Source organism: Tasmannia lanceolata, unplaced genomic scaffold, assembly GCF_043159265.1.
Source record: "Tasmannia lanceolata isolate RefF3 unplaced genomic scaffold, GAP_Taslan_0.1 ptg000019l, whole genome shotgun sequence".
Taxonomy (NCBI): domain Eukaryota; kingdom Viridiplantae; phylum Streptophyta; class Magnoliopsida; order Canellales; family Winteraceae; genus Tasmannia; species Tasmannia lanceolata.
Window position 1 is genome coordinate 10,408,104 of NW_027518696.1, and position 14,027 is coordinate 10,422,130.

The 14,027-nt window shown below is 40.6% G+C and overlaps 1 protein-coding gene across 1 annotated transcript; it reads right to left on the reverse strand.

The window, feature by feature from the left end:
• Positions 1–8,014: 8,014 nt before the first annotated feature.
• LOC143853125 (stress response NST1-like protein (DUF1645)) lies at positions 8,015–9,532 on the reverse strand. Its single transcript, XM_077362851.1, has one exon. The coding sequence runs from the start codon at positions 9,453–9,455 to the stop codon at positions 8,238–8,240; it is 1,218 nt and encodes a 405-aa protein (XP_077218966.1). The 5' UTR covers positions 9,456–9,532; the 3' UTR covers positions 8,015–8,237.
• Between the last annotated feature and the right edge of the window lie 4,495 nt (positions 9,533–14,027).

Below are 14,027 nucleotides of genomic sequence, written 5' to 3' on the forward strand. Positions count from 1 at the left end.
AGGCTCCTGCCATTGCGTGCAGGGTAGGGCTAGATGTACACAGCCTTACCACTATTTTAACGAGAGGATGTTTTAGTGACTCGAACCCGTGACCATCATCAAAACACAATAGAGCAACCTTACCCTTGCGCCAAGGTTCGCTCCACCATAGTTTCAAAATTCTCACGTGTCACAATTGACTCCCTTGAGTCGACTCCTTCTTACATTGGCCCCGTTCTTGTCCGAGTCCATTTTGCCCTACAAAGTTAATCAAAACTCATTTGACTCTCAAACTATGACCGCATCAACCGAATACTCGACTTGCCTCGCCGAATTGACTAGGATTTGATTTGGCCATATTTTAACACGTATCCGTATCTTGAAACATGCATCTGCGTTTTGAAACATTGCTAGCCACTCCTTCCCACTCAAGTCTCTCACCCTCCTCCATGGAATAATCTTTCATGGTTTCCAAACATGCTACAAGGGTGTTTGGATCTAGGAAAAAGAAACTCGTGGAAAATAAAAATTTTCACAAAAAATATTCCATGAAAACTAAAATTCCAGGGTCTATTAGGTTTGTAGGTTTGTAGAAAACAAAGAAAATTTTCAATTTCGGAAATTTTTTTCATGGGAAATGAGTTTGCAAAAGTTTACCAAACATCATAAATGTTTTCCCTACATCCAAACCACCTTGGGTTGGGATCTAAAGAGATGAGGGAAGCTTTGGGAGAAATTCATGCCAGTGCTCATGTTTTATAGGGTCTTTGGCAGTGGAGTCTCATAGGGTCAGTTTGTTATGAATTCATAACTTTATGTGAATTCTAATACAAATGTAATTTCAAGTAAAGTTATAAATTTACATGAATTCAAATCCAAGGAATTAATAGTGCTTCCAATAAAATTAGGGCGATGATAAATTCGCACCCCCTAGAGGATAATTCGCACCAGGGTATGTGGCAGACTTTAACGCTATTTATCGTCAATTCCGGTTAAAGGGGTACGAATTATCCTAGAGGGGTGCGAATTTATCGCTACCTTAAAATTAACGGTTAATTTTATCCTATTTAATAAATGAAACTGCTAAGAAATTTTCATAATCATGTCTTCTAAATACAATTAGGCCATGTTTGGCATCGATGATTTTTTTATGGAATATTTGCTTACACAAATTAGCGGCAGAACATATTTACATTCCATGGTCTTAAGAATGACACTCCTACTTGTTACGCCTTTCAAATTTGCTGTTAAAGGTTCTTAGGGATCCCCAATTAGGAAAGTTTAATAATAAGGGGTGTGCACATAACATCCCCATAGAGATGAGTAAGAGCATTTTGATAGGGCTTCAACTCGGGTCGGGTTTTGGAGAACCCAACCCTACCCGAGAAATATCTCGGGTCGGGTCGGGTTTTTTTCCGGAAAACCCACGATTCCCAAACCCGGCCCTACCCATGATAAATCTCAGGTCGGTTCGGGTTTTTACACGTTGACGCAATTTTTTAAGGAAAATTCTTGTTTGGCAAGGCAACTCAACTCATAGAAGCAGAAATTACACTCACATTACACTTGAATCAAACAATGATGTAATTACACTCACATCACACTGGAATCAAACAATGTTGTAATTACAATCAAACAATGCTGAATCAAACACTTGAATCAACTCAACTCATAGAAGCAGAAATTACACTCACATACAGTAACAGTGGGTGCGTGGGTTTTCACTTTTAACTTTTAACTAACAATAGAAAAAAATGTACATACTATAGCTTATGTAACTCGGGTCGGGCCCCTTCAAACCCGGCTTGACCCGAGATTCATGCGGGCTTTTGAATGCTCAACCCGGCTCGACCCGAAACCCATTAAACCTGAACCCAACCTAGGCTATTTTCGGGTTGGGTCGATGCGTCGGGTAAAACCCGGCTCGAGTTGCAGCCCTACATTTTGAGCACAAAAGAAGAAATTATTAGATAGTGGGACCCACGAAATGTCTATCTCGTAGGCCCCATGTTGCTTGTATAATTTTTGCCGTCCATCTGAAGCTCTTAATTGGACAATCAGGATCATCTGATCTGAGATGGGGCCCACCATAATGAATAATGAATTCCCAAAGCATTCCTCGATTTGAGCGTTTCTTTCTTTGAATCGGATTCCCGCAGAAAGTAACTTGGAATCAGGGTTTTGCACGTGCTGTCCCTATCCCCTGTTTTTACCTTGTCCCAATTCACACCTCCTTCTCCTCGTATTTACTTTTTATTCTTTGTGTTCTCGAGACATTTGCAGTATCAAAAATGTCCTTTTAAAAAAAGTAAAATAAAAAAAATTAAGGGATTTGCTAGGGACCATCGCAAAGGCATTTCGAGTAGACCTGGCAAACGGATGGGCCGGGCTGGGTTTCACCCAACCCGTATGGGCCCAAGCCGTCCATGTGATGCACCATAACGTAAGTAGGTTGTGTCCAAAAAATCATTTCCATATAATGATCCTAGCCCTCTGATCTATGGAGGAATTGCATATTATTAATTATGGAAACCTCTGCAGATTGGAGGGTTAGGATCATCCTATGGAAATGATTTTTGGAGGGTGACCTAGTTACTGTGTGTTCCATCACATGGACGGTTTGGATCATCCTATGATATGGTCAGTACAGTACTCTCTGAAAATTATGATATTATAAGGGCTTACACCATGTAAAATCTCTAACATTTGGGTTTTTACGGGAACCCACGACCCGGCCCAGTTTTTACGGGTTGGGCCAGGCCGGGTCAAATTTTCAATGGGTCATGATTTAGTGACCCTGATCCGTAAATTACGGGCAGGCCATGTGGCCCCCGGGTTGGGTCACTTTTTGCCCGGTCTAATTTCGAGAAATGGCTGTTGCATGAGAGTGCAGCCGCATCAGATGAATTAACTCAATAAGACAAAATCTTTTGAAAAGTGAGCCTATGTGGGTGCACTCTTACGTGAAATGCCTTCTACAATGGTCCCTAGCAAATCCCGTAAAAAAAAGAAGTTTTCTGGGTTCGTTAGGATCGACTGAAATCGCCCATCACCACCTTACCAATAGATGTCTGATAAGAGGATCTAGACCATCCATTTTTGTGGGCCCAACTGCAGATGGGGCCATTTACTTGACAATAAAGTCAACTCAACTCAACTAAGCCTTTGTCCGACACTAGTTGGGGTCGGCTAATGAATCCTGTAGAAAATTTTTCATGAAGAAGGTGAAAGGAACCCGACTCAAATTGACTAAGTCTACTCCTAACATTAGTTGGGTTTGTCCACATGGATCATTTTCTTCCATTCTCTCCTATCCAAGGTCATGTTCTTAGTAGACCTGGCAAAAGCGACCCATGCCCGCAGGTCGACCCGACCCGACCCGACCCACCCGCAAATTTGCGGGCACGGGTCTAAGTTTTAGTGACTCGTCAAAACTAACCCGCGGGTGACCCAACCCGCAAAAACACGAGTCGGGTCGGGTCAATCTGCGGGCACCCGCATTTTTACCTTATTATTATTATTTTTTTGAGAATGTTATCAGAACAGTAGCACTACTGTTTTTTATGAGGGAACTCCTCACTTTATAAAAAGTACGGTATGGCCTGCACCATAGGATTATCTAAACCGTCCATTAGATGGGCCATAGCTTAAATAGGTTATGCCCAAAATTATTTCCATTGGTTGATTCTAACCCTCCGATCTATAGAGGGTTAGGATCAACCCTCTAACATTCAGATTGGAGGGTTAGGATCATCCCATGGAAATGATTTTTGGAGCAAAACCTATTTAGGCTATGGCCCATCTAATGGACGGTTTGGATCATCCTATGGTGTGAGCCATACCATACTTTTAATAAAGTGAGAGTGCGCTCATAAGAAACAGTAGTGTTATAACATTTCCTTCTGTTTTTTATTTTATAAGAATTTGCTACCAAACTTCTACTATGGCAACTTCTCGCCATGTGGCCATCGGGGTGCAAAGATGCGCACATGGCAAATGTTGCTAGCAAACAAAAAAAAAGTAATCATTACACAAAAAAGTAAAATAGCTAAATTATAAAGTTTTAAATGAAAAATTACCTAGAAATGCCTATAAAGTTGTAAAATTACGAAAAAAATACCAATAAAATATAGATAGTTATGACAATTACAGAAAAAACAGATGCGGTCAAATCAGGAGAATTATTACGATCCCATATTTTGCGGGTGACCCGCGTGTTGACCCGGCCCACCACCTAAATTCTGACTCGCAAAAATGCGGGTCATTTCCTCACCCGACCCGTGGACCAGCACCCGCATCACCCGCGGGTTGACCCGGCCCAACCCACCCGTTTGCCAGGTCTGGTTCCTAGCCCTCAAGTCTTTCCTCACTATTTCTGTCCAAGTTATTTTCGGTCTGCCCCTACCTTTTTTTACTCCATCAACTTGGCACGAGTCACTTCTTCTCAATAGAGCATCCAAAGGCCTACGTTGGATATGCCGAAACCATCTTAAGCGGTGCTCTCTTATCTTCTTCTCAATTGGTGCCACCCCCACCTTGTTACGGATTTCTTCATTTTTAATTTTATCTAACCTTGTGTGGCAGCACATCCATCTAAGCATTGGCATCTCCGCTATACTCATCTTATGCACTTGCTGCTTCTTTGTGGCCCAACATTCTAAACCGTACAGCATGGCTGGCCTTATAACCGTCTTATAAAACTTTGCCTTCAACTTCGTAGGTATTTTACGGTCGCATAGAACTCCTCAAGCATGCTTCCACTTCAACCAACTTGCTCTTATTCTGTGGTTAACATCCTCTTCAATCTCTCATTACTTATGTAGGATTGAACCAAGATAGCGAAAGATATCCCTCTTATGTACCTCCTGTCTAGTCATATTTACTACATCCTCGTTCTGCATCTTTGCATTACTAAAGTTGCACTCCATACACTCTGTCTTAGTGGTCATTTGCTTACTACATATAGTTAAGTTATTTCATACTGTAATGGGCTAGTACATAAAGCCCCATAGTCTCTCCTTTTAGATTCCTCCTAATGATTTGAAATTTGGAAAGAAATTTTCTCTTCTATCTTCTTTATTTTTCTAGAGAATTTGGAATTACAAGCTATTAATTGTAGCTTTTTTCCAATTTCTCCCATTATTTCATCCCTTATTGCATGTAAGGGTCATTGCCAACGATTCCGCCCTTGATCTGATCTCATGTGTCCCTACGCTCAATGTAAGATCAAGAACCCTATCTTCTATGGAAAAAAAAAAAATTACAGATCTAACTCGCTTCCGCCATTTCACTCTATGTCAATAGGGCTAGCAATTTCACTCGTGAAGATGGGGTTTTTAAAAATTCCACAGAGCAGGGACGTGATGGCTATGGGCCCGGCCCGGCCCGATTCAATACCCTGCATATGCCATTAGAAGTACATAATTTGCATAATAAAAAAAAAAATATTCTAAAATTCCAAATCTGCCCATTGTCATTTGCCCTTTGTTTCATTATTTGCATATTTTAGTACTGTTTTTATGTGTGGGGTGGGATGGGGATGCAGCATCTGGCCATGCCTCACCCCGTTGCAAGCCCTAGGTATGCGAAAGTGGTGGCTGAATTGCTCACGGAAGTGGTGGTGGGTTGAGAGTTTCAAGTAGGGTTAGAATTAGAAATACGAGGATAGTGGGAAAAGATGGAGCAAACATGTCTGTCTCACACGTGTGCAAGCTAGGCAAAATGACCAACATCCCTTGAACACAAGATACATTTTTGTCCTCACTACATCTTTCAAATGGCCCAACTTGTTTTGCTGAACACTTTCTATTTTGTATTTTGAAAAATATAATATATGAAAAATGAATTATTACCTAGGAAATATCTTGTAAAACATTAATTCCATAGAAAACTTTTTGCTAATTATTCCCCTTAGAAATTTAACCAAAAACAATTTTACCTGAATAAATTGTCAAAAATTTAGTAATCACAGCCAAAGCTAACAAGTCTGCATTTTATTAAGGTTTCTTAATGAAAATTTTTTACCGGAAAAAAGAAAAACCTATCAAATGTCTAAATTTCCTAAAAATTTCAGTGTGTACAAACTGTGCAACTCGGGTCAGGTTGGACAGGTTGAGGCCTACCCTAACCCAACAGGAGATAGCAATCCCTCAACCTTAACCCAACCAGCTCGGATTGATGATGGTCAACCCTATCCAGACCTGCCTATAAATCTCTCAACCCTAACCCAATCCATCTAACCCGAAATTGGGTCTGGTACGGTTTGGGTTGACCTAGGGCCAAATTAAAAATGCAATAACCCAAAGAAAATCAAGATGAAATTAGAGTACAGAGGTCGGGTTTGAGTCGGGTCGTGTTGACAAGGCCTCAACCCTAACCCAACCCAAAATTAAATTGGCTCTGCTTTTCCCAACCCAACCCGAGGAAATGACAACCAACAAGGCACCCAAAATTAAATTGACTCGGCTTTTCCCAACCCAACCCGAGGAAATGACAACCAGCAAGGCAAAATTGCACCCCTGTTACAAACAATAACAAACCAAAGTGGCTGCAAGGAAGCAGGAAAAACTTACCTTGCAATTATTTTATATGGAAAATGACTTTTCCAGGCTAACTCATATTCTATGAAATTTTTTTCCCAATATCATAAATTGCCTGCAAACCTACAAGACCCTGGATTATTTTTTTTTCCCAAACCACCCTCCCAACTAAAGGGTAATTTTCTGTCCTCGTCCTTTTGACTAGAGAGAAAATATCAGAGGAAAGAAGGGAGACGTGAGCGTAACTGTGTAAGATCTCCTATGAAGTAACTTGAACCACAAATCAGAATCTAACCCACCTTTTAAAGTACGAATTCACTTTTAAAATAATCTTAGAAGCAGCCCAAATAATAACAAGTCAACTTAATGAGTTGTAAGATCTTGAGATCCCATAAAAAAATCAGTGAAAAATACACGATGCGAACAAGATTCCATAGTGATTTCACAACTTGGGTTACTACACAATAATGTTAAAAATACATCAAAATCAACATCCACTAACCCTTTCACATGTCCACATCCAAGAGAATCTGATGCCGATGACAAGACCTATGACCAAACGTATTTCCTTCTATCTACTAAAGATAAGAAAAGATATTAATAACTAAAACATCACTATCTTCTCCACATACAACAAGAAAATTATAGAAGAAAGATCATTCATAAACTCCCAATGCAAAAAAGGCCAATGAAAACGATAATAAGATCTTCCTTTTACATGGAGAAGTGAAGGAAAGTAAAGGGAAATGGGACCTTCCCAACTCCCCTAACAACAACTAAGCTGCAGAAACTCCCAAAAAAGGACACCTGTTTTCTTTTGCAAATGTGGGTCAGAGAAAGGATCCTAATCAATGTGGGTCAGATTCCAAACACTCACCAAACAACATGTGGGTCAGATCCTCCGTAGATTATTAAAGAAAATAGAACTCCATGCACGAAGCATCCTTTTCTTAAGAAATCATTTTCAAAATGCCCCTCACCCACATTACCGTTTTGGAAGATTGTCATATGCTAATGTCGAAAAAATTTACTTTTAGACATACAGATTATGTCTCAAATGTCCGCCACATTAGCCTACAAGTATCCCTATTCCCAAAATGCCCCCATCATTAGCCTACAATTATCACTATTCCCAGAATGTCCTAATCTGCAAAATGAAAAGAGAGTACACTTATGATCCAACCCATTAGAATTTGATTGAAAATTTTGGGCCTTTTTAATGGGCTTTAAATCCCTACTTCCCACTTTCCCAGACCATCTATTCCCAAAATACCCCCACAAGAAAACTAAATTTCACCCAGCATTTCCCAATCCCAAGGAATTACAACGAGGAATTCAGCAATGACTAGGAATTTCCATAGATTCGAGTTCCAGCAATAACTAATGACTCCCACCTTCTCAAAAAGCTCAAAGCTTATACACAGTATGAAAAGAAAAAATGGCCAAGAAAATATACTTCTCTCAACAAGATAAACAAACTGCATTTCAACACTAAATAGAGGAATAATTATATATTTCCTGGGAATTTAAAAACCACCCGCAGTACTTCAAATTTGCAGAAGCAAATTCCATTAATCCACAGCTTCTATTGCGAAAATTAAAACATAGAGAAAAAAAAAAAACCCAACAAAGAAAGACACAATTACTTCAAAGAAGAAAAGAAAAATAAGCTATACAAAAATATCGTTTTTCCTTATAAAATAGATTGGAAAGGAAGAATTACCTGGATGAAACTGGATTTAGGGTTTTAGCAAATACGTTCATGGCACCATAACTCTTGGAACTAAACCCTAAACATCCCAAAAGCCCTTGTCTGTACGGCAAGAAAGTCCTCTTCTTCATCTCCTCCGACTGAGCAAGATTCGCCGTGTAAAGAAGCTCGTGCGGCGATGGCGGGACCCGCCGCTTTCCGATAACGTTCGCCGGTTTTCCGGCGGACTTCTTCGCCGGAGCTGGAACTTGTTGCATTTTTTTAGGTTTTGGAATCTCAGTTTTTTTCTGTTTTGAAGGAGAGAAAGAGAGAGATGAAGAAGAAATAGGTTTTTTCTCTTTTGAAGTTGAGAAAGGGAGACTAGAATTAGGTTTTTTCTCTTTGGAAGGAGAAAAAGAGATTGAAGACCAGAATTTCTCTTTACTGTTTCCTCTTCCTTCGCTTTTGCTTCTGTAGAGGAAATCTTTCAAAAAAATCCATCTCTTTGAGTTTCTTCCAGAAGATGAAGATCGAGACGAGGATGCAGAAACTGAAGGCGTAGTTTCAGTAGATGTAGGCTCGATCTGCTTCAGATCTGGATCTTCAAAGTCCAGATCTGGCTCTTTGTTTTCTCTATCCTGTTCATCTTGCCATTGAAACGTTTCGTTTCTTAAAGGAGACATAGATCTAGCTCTACGTTGCATAGATCTGTTCCGTAACCTCAGATCTCTCCCTCTCACCACAAATTCTTTCCGATCTACACTAAACTCCTTGTTTTCTTCCTCTTCTTCTTCTACATCTAGCAAAGGAGCGAGATTCTGAGGCCTCTGTAAGTGAGATGAGAGCTTCATTGGACGGATTTTTCCGTTTAAGAAGAGTTCGTCAGCAGAAATCATAGATCCGGAAGCTGTAGATCCAGCAGTAGAGAATCGAGCTGAAAATTCAAATTCGTAAGATCCAGAGATGTTATGATCGGAGGTAGAGCTGAACGTAGAAGATGAAGATGAAGGAGCTGAAGATGAGGATAAAATGAAGTGCATAGGGCTTGCTGGAGCGCTGAAAAAGTAGCCGTTGGATCCACGGCCGGGGCTCGAAGGAGCACTCACGTAAGGTGTAGAGCATGAACTATCGATTTCTTCGTTGAACAGCTGGTTCTGGAGAGTATCTTGAGTTTCGCCATTGTTAGGGTTTCGAAGGTATGTTTCAGAGGTCTGGTTTTCGCCATTGCTAGGGTTTTCGAGTTCCATTTCTCAGGAGGAAAGGACGATCTCTCACACACTCTCTCTCTCTCTCTCGCTGTTTGTATTCTGTTGGGGTTGGTGAAAAACTGAAAATAGACAGGGAGCCACTATTGTAAATGGCATCATTTGTAGATAAAATAACGTAAATACCACTTACTTTCTTATTTTCCTCCGTACTCGAAAGATGAAATCACTAATATACCCTTAATTTTTTCCCGAGATTGTAGTGAATATTCGACGGTTTTCTGTACATTTGACCGTAATGCCCTCGAGTTGTCCCATCTCCTAAATCTCGTAACGGGAAACGTCTGAAATATCCTTGCTAAGGATGGGATTAACGAAAATACCCACCTCTAGTTTGAAATGACGAAAACCTCCTTGTGAGTACACTGAAGTATTCTTCCCATAGGCTTGTAATTTGTTAAATTGTAAGGATATTTTAGTCATTATCTTTTGAAATTTCTCATCGGAAATTATAAAGATGTTAATTTTTCCTAAAAGTGAGACATGGATGTTTTTAGAGAAGAAAACAATGTAATAAATGTCACTGTTTGTTTGGTATGAAAAGACACAATGAAAGGACTTGGAATTGAAAATCTGGCAGGGAAATTTAACTTCAATTTCTCAACTAAATTAGAATTTTTTTTAAGGGAAATGATATTTTCGCCCCCTTTTCTAGTAAAAAAGAAACTAGAGGGGGGTGTCACGGGAAGTAAAAACTAGCTAATATATCACATCCCAAATTACAATTTAAAACAAATGGGACCCATTATATTTCTTCGTACCTGGTAATGTATAGGTGGGTATTTTCGGTAATGTGTAGAAATGGAGAATTGTTTAGTAGAGGAGGGGTAGTTTGGGTAAGTAAACGATTAGAGGGCGGCACGTTCGGCGCTTCTGATGTCACAAGACGTGCCCGGTTCGACCCCCTATGCTTGTCATATGATGCTGACTTTTATGCATCTTTTTCGAGGCCAGAAATTTAATTCCAAAAATGCCCTTCTAAAAGGAGAGTGAAGAAAACTGCTTGTAAGTTGTAAGTTGTAACAGAACTCCCCATGCTTTTCTTACTCTCTTCTTTTTGTCTTGGCTTGTTAGTTGTTACAAGTTAAAAAACTTTTTTCAAAGAAGAGAATGGTGTAATAGGAATGCTAGCTGGAGACGCGTTATCTGTAAACGGCATCTCAAACACGCATAGGATTGGAAGATCTGAGCCGTTCATGTATCGGCCCACATGGTACAAAGATAAAAACTGACTGCAGTCTGAAATATATCAGTTGACACGCAGTGGGGTCCATTCCATCCACATGGAGTTTTGCCATTGGGTAGGTGATATATTTGTCCCCTTTTTTTTTTTTAACTCGGAGCAGCCTACTCTGGTGTGTTTATGAATTATGATTACTCTTTTACAGTAGAGAGAGCTGTCCAAAGTATAAAAAATGGGCCAATATATCATTTCCCAAATACTGAGGTGCCTGTACCAATCACATGCCCTCCATTTATTAGTGGGTCCCACTGAGGTCAACGAAAGCATTACGTTTATACCTGGCAAAAAGTGACCCGGCCGGGTCACCCGCGATTTACAGGTCCAAGTCACTGAATCATGGCCCATTGAAGATTTGGCCCGGCCCAACCCGTAAAAACTGGGCCGGGTCAGACCCGCGGGTACCCAGTTTAGTCTTATTACTTATTTCATTTTGGGAAGTGATATATTCGGCCCCCTTTTCTTCCCTGGGCCACCCACATATAGTGTATTTATGACTGTCCTTTTTTACACCACAAGGGGGTGGACCAAAGATAGGCAAGTGCCCTCTGTCTAAATTAGCTGTCCATGTTTGGGTCCAAATAGCAATGTTTGGGGGAGCGTTCTTCTTATGACAAATAAGGCGATGAGGATGAATTGAAGGATGAGAACGTCACTAAAAGAAAGTCACTTTCACCATCAATGGTGAAAGTGAAAGACAACTTTTGGGTCCCACGGGGAACATGTATGTAAAAACATGGCCCACATAAGAAGAAACCCACATGGTACTTATCCATCTCAGCGGACATCCGATTAAATAGATCTACTTGGAATCGGATCCTCCTTTCTTGGTCATGATGATTGGATACCTAAGGCCGTGCTTGTCTTGGCTTTTGAGTATTGATTTCTATTTTTCGGACTTTAAATTAAGTGCAAGTTTTGCGTCCAATAATCAATTATTGATCGGATCGGATCCTTTTGGAGTGCTTTTTGGATCTACTTTATGAGTATGTTACAATCCATTTCGAGTCGGACTATCCATTGGAGTGTCCTAGGTCCTACTTACATTATACACAAGTAGGACTTAGGGTTAAAGGAAGAAGGAGAAAAAAAAGAGTCAGGACAAGGATTGAAAAGAATGTCAAAACAAAATTCATTGAGTAGGTTTTTTAAATTTTACATGGCACGTCTAGTGAGTTTCCAATGATAATAGGACTGCACCGAGGATCAGCTCTAAGCCCTTATCTTTTTACGCTAGTTATAGATTGGGGTGTCGATGGATCCACACGGTCCGATGGACCATCCGAATCCGAACTTTAATGAACGGGATATAAGCATACCAAGAGGGTCCATGGGCATATTTCGGATTCCCAATCATATGATCCGAAAATTTTCGGATCGGATCCAAGCATGCTGCGAAAGTCCTTAGGGACAGTCACGATCCGAAATCATCTTACAGTAATACCCTCAAAATCATTACAACATCAATGTTAAGTGGGGGTATTCTCGTCAAAATAGTCATATTCTTTTAGTAGTTACTAGTTTCCATCCTTTTCGAAATAAATCTCCTATTCCTTCCCGTATTAGTAACCCGTCCTCATTTGTGGAATGAACATCTCATCTTCCTATCTGTAACCATAACTCATCTATTCCATGTTCTGTCCCTAGTCATTGCTCTCACCCTCACCATCACTGCTTTTCATTATGGTAGAGTGACATTCTAACTCTTTTAAAAAAAAATTTAATTGTGGACTAAGCTTAGTATGACATAATAGGACACTCCGATGGACGGTCCGATTTAAAATGGATCGTGATCGTGACGTGGAAAGTAGAATCCAAAGAACAATCCGAATCCGATCCGACCGATAAGGAATTTGAATGGACCGTGAACGTGACATAGGTGGATCCGATCCGAAGTGGATCCATTGACACCCCTAGTTATGGATGAACTTACGGAGGGTATCCAGGATGAGGTGTCGTGGTGTAAGTTATTTGCAGATGACATAGTATTAATTGACGAAACCAAAGCATGAGTTAATGCTAAGTTAGGGTTATGAAGAACTACTTTGGAATCCAAAGGTTTTAGAATGAGGAGGACTAAGATAGAGCATATGGAGTGCAACTTTTAGGGAATCCAACCGCGTAGAACTCACCCCTAAAAGATAGTTGTTAGAGGAAGGGTGCCCATTCCCTTATAACCCATCCCATCCACGTCACTTTACCGATGTGGGACTATTTGCTTTTGCGTGTAACTCCAACAATCTCCCCCTCCACTCAGAAGCAACGTGGACCATCTCGCCCCTCCACGCGGCGGCTACATGGGAACCACGAGATCTTCTCCGAGGGAATTCCACCGTCCTTCGAGGCACACCGGGGTTACCGAGATCTTTCCGGGAGTTACCAAGCCCCAGCTCAGATACCATTTTTAGGGAATCAAACCGGGTAGAACCTAAAAGCTAGCTGTTAGAGAGAGGGTGCCCATTCCCTTATAACCCATCCCCATCCACTTCACTTTACCGATGTGGAACTATTTGCTTTTGCGTAGAACTCCAATAGCAACTTTAGTAACGCAAGGAGGCGGAGCGAGGATTTAGTAAATATGTCTGGACAAGAGGTACCGAAGAGGGATATGTTTCGCTATCTTGGTTCAATCCTTCATAAGGAATGAGAGATTGAAGAGGAAGTTAACCACAAAATAAGAGCAGGTTGGTTGAAGTGGAAGCATGCTTGAGGATGCGACCATAAAATACCTACCAAGTTGAAGGGAAAGTTCTATAAGACAGCTGTGAGGCCAGCCATGTTGTACGGCCTAGAATGTTAGGCCACAAAGAAGCAGCATGTGCATAAGATGAGTGTAGTGGAGATGTGAATGCTTAGAAGGATGTCCGGCCACACAAGGTTAGATAGAATTAAAAATGAAGACATCCGTAAAAAGGTGAGGGTGGCACCAATTGAGGAGAAGATGGGAGAGCACCACTTAAGATGGTTTGGCATATCCAACGTAGGCCTTTGGATGTTCCAGTGAGAAGAAGTGACTCGTGCCAAGTTAATGGAGTAAAAAGAGGTAGGGGCAGACCGAAAACAACTTGGGTAGAAACAATGAGGAAAGACTTGAGGGCTAGGAACATAACAGAGAACATGACCTTGGATAGGAGAGAATGGAAAAAAAATGATCCATATAGACGAACCCAAGTAGTACCCAAGATTAGACTTAGTTAATTTGAACCAGGTACTTTTTTTTTTTTTGAAATGGCGAACCAGGTAGATTCTTTCACCTTCTTCCTGAAAATTTTCTAAAGGATTCATTAGCCGACACCAACTAGTTTGGGACAAAG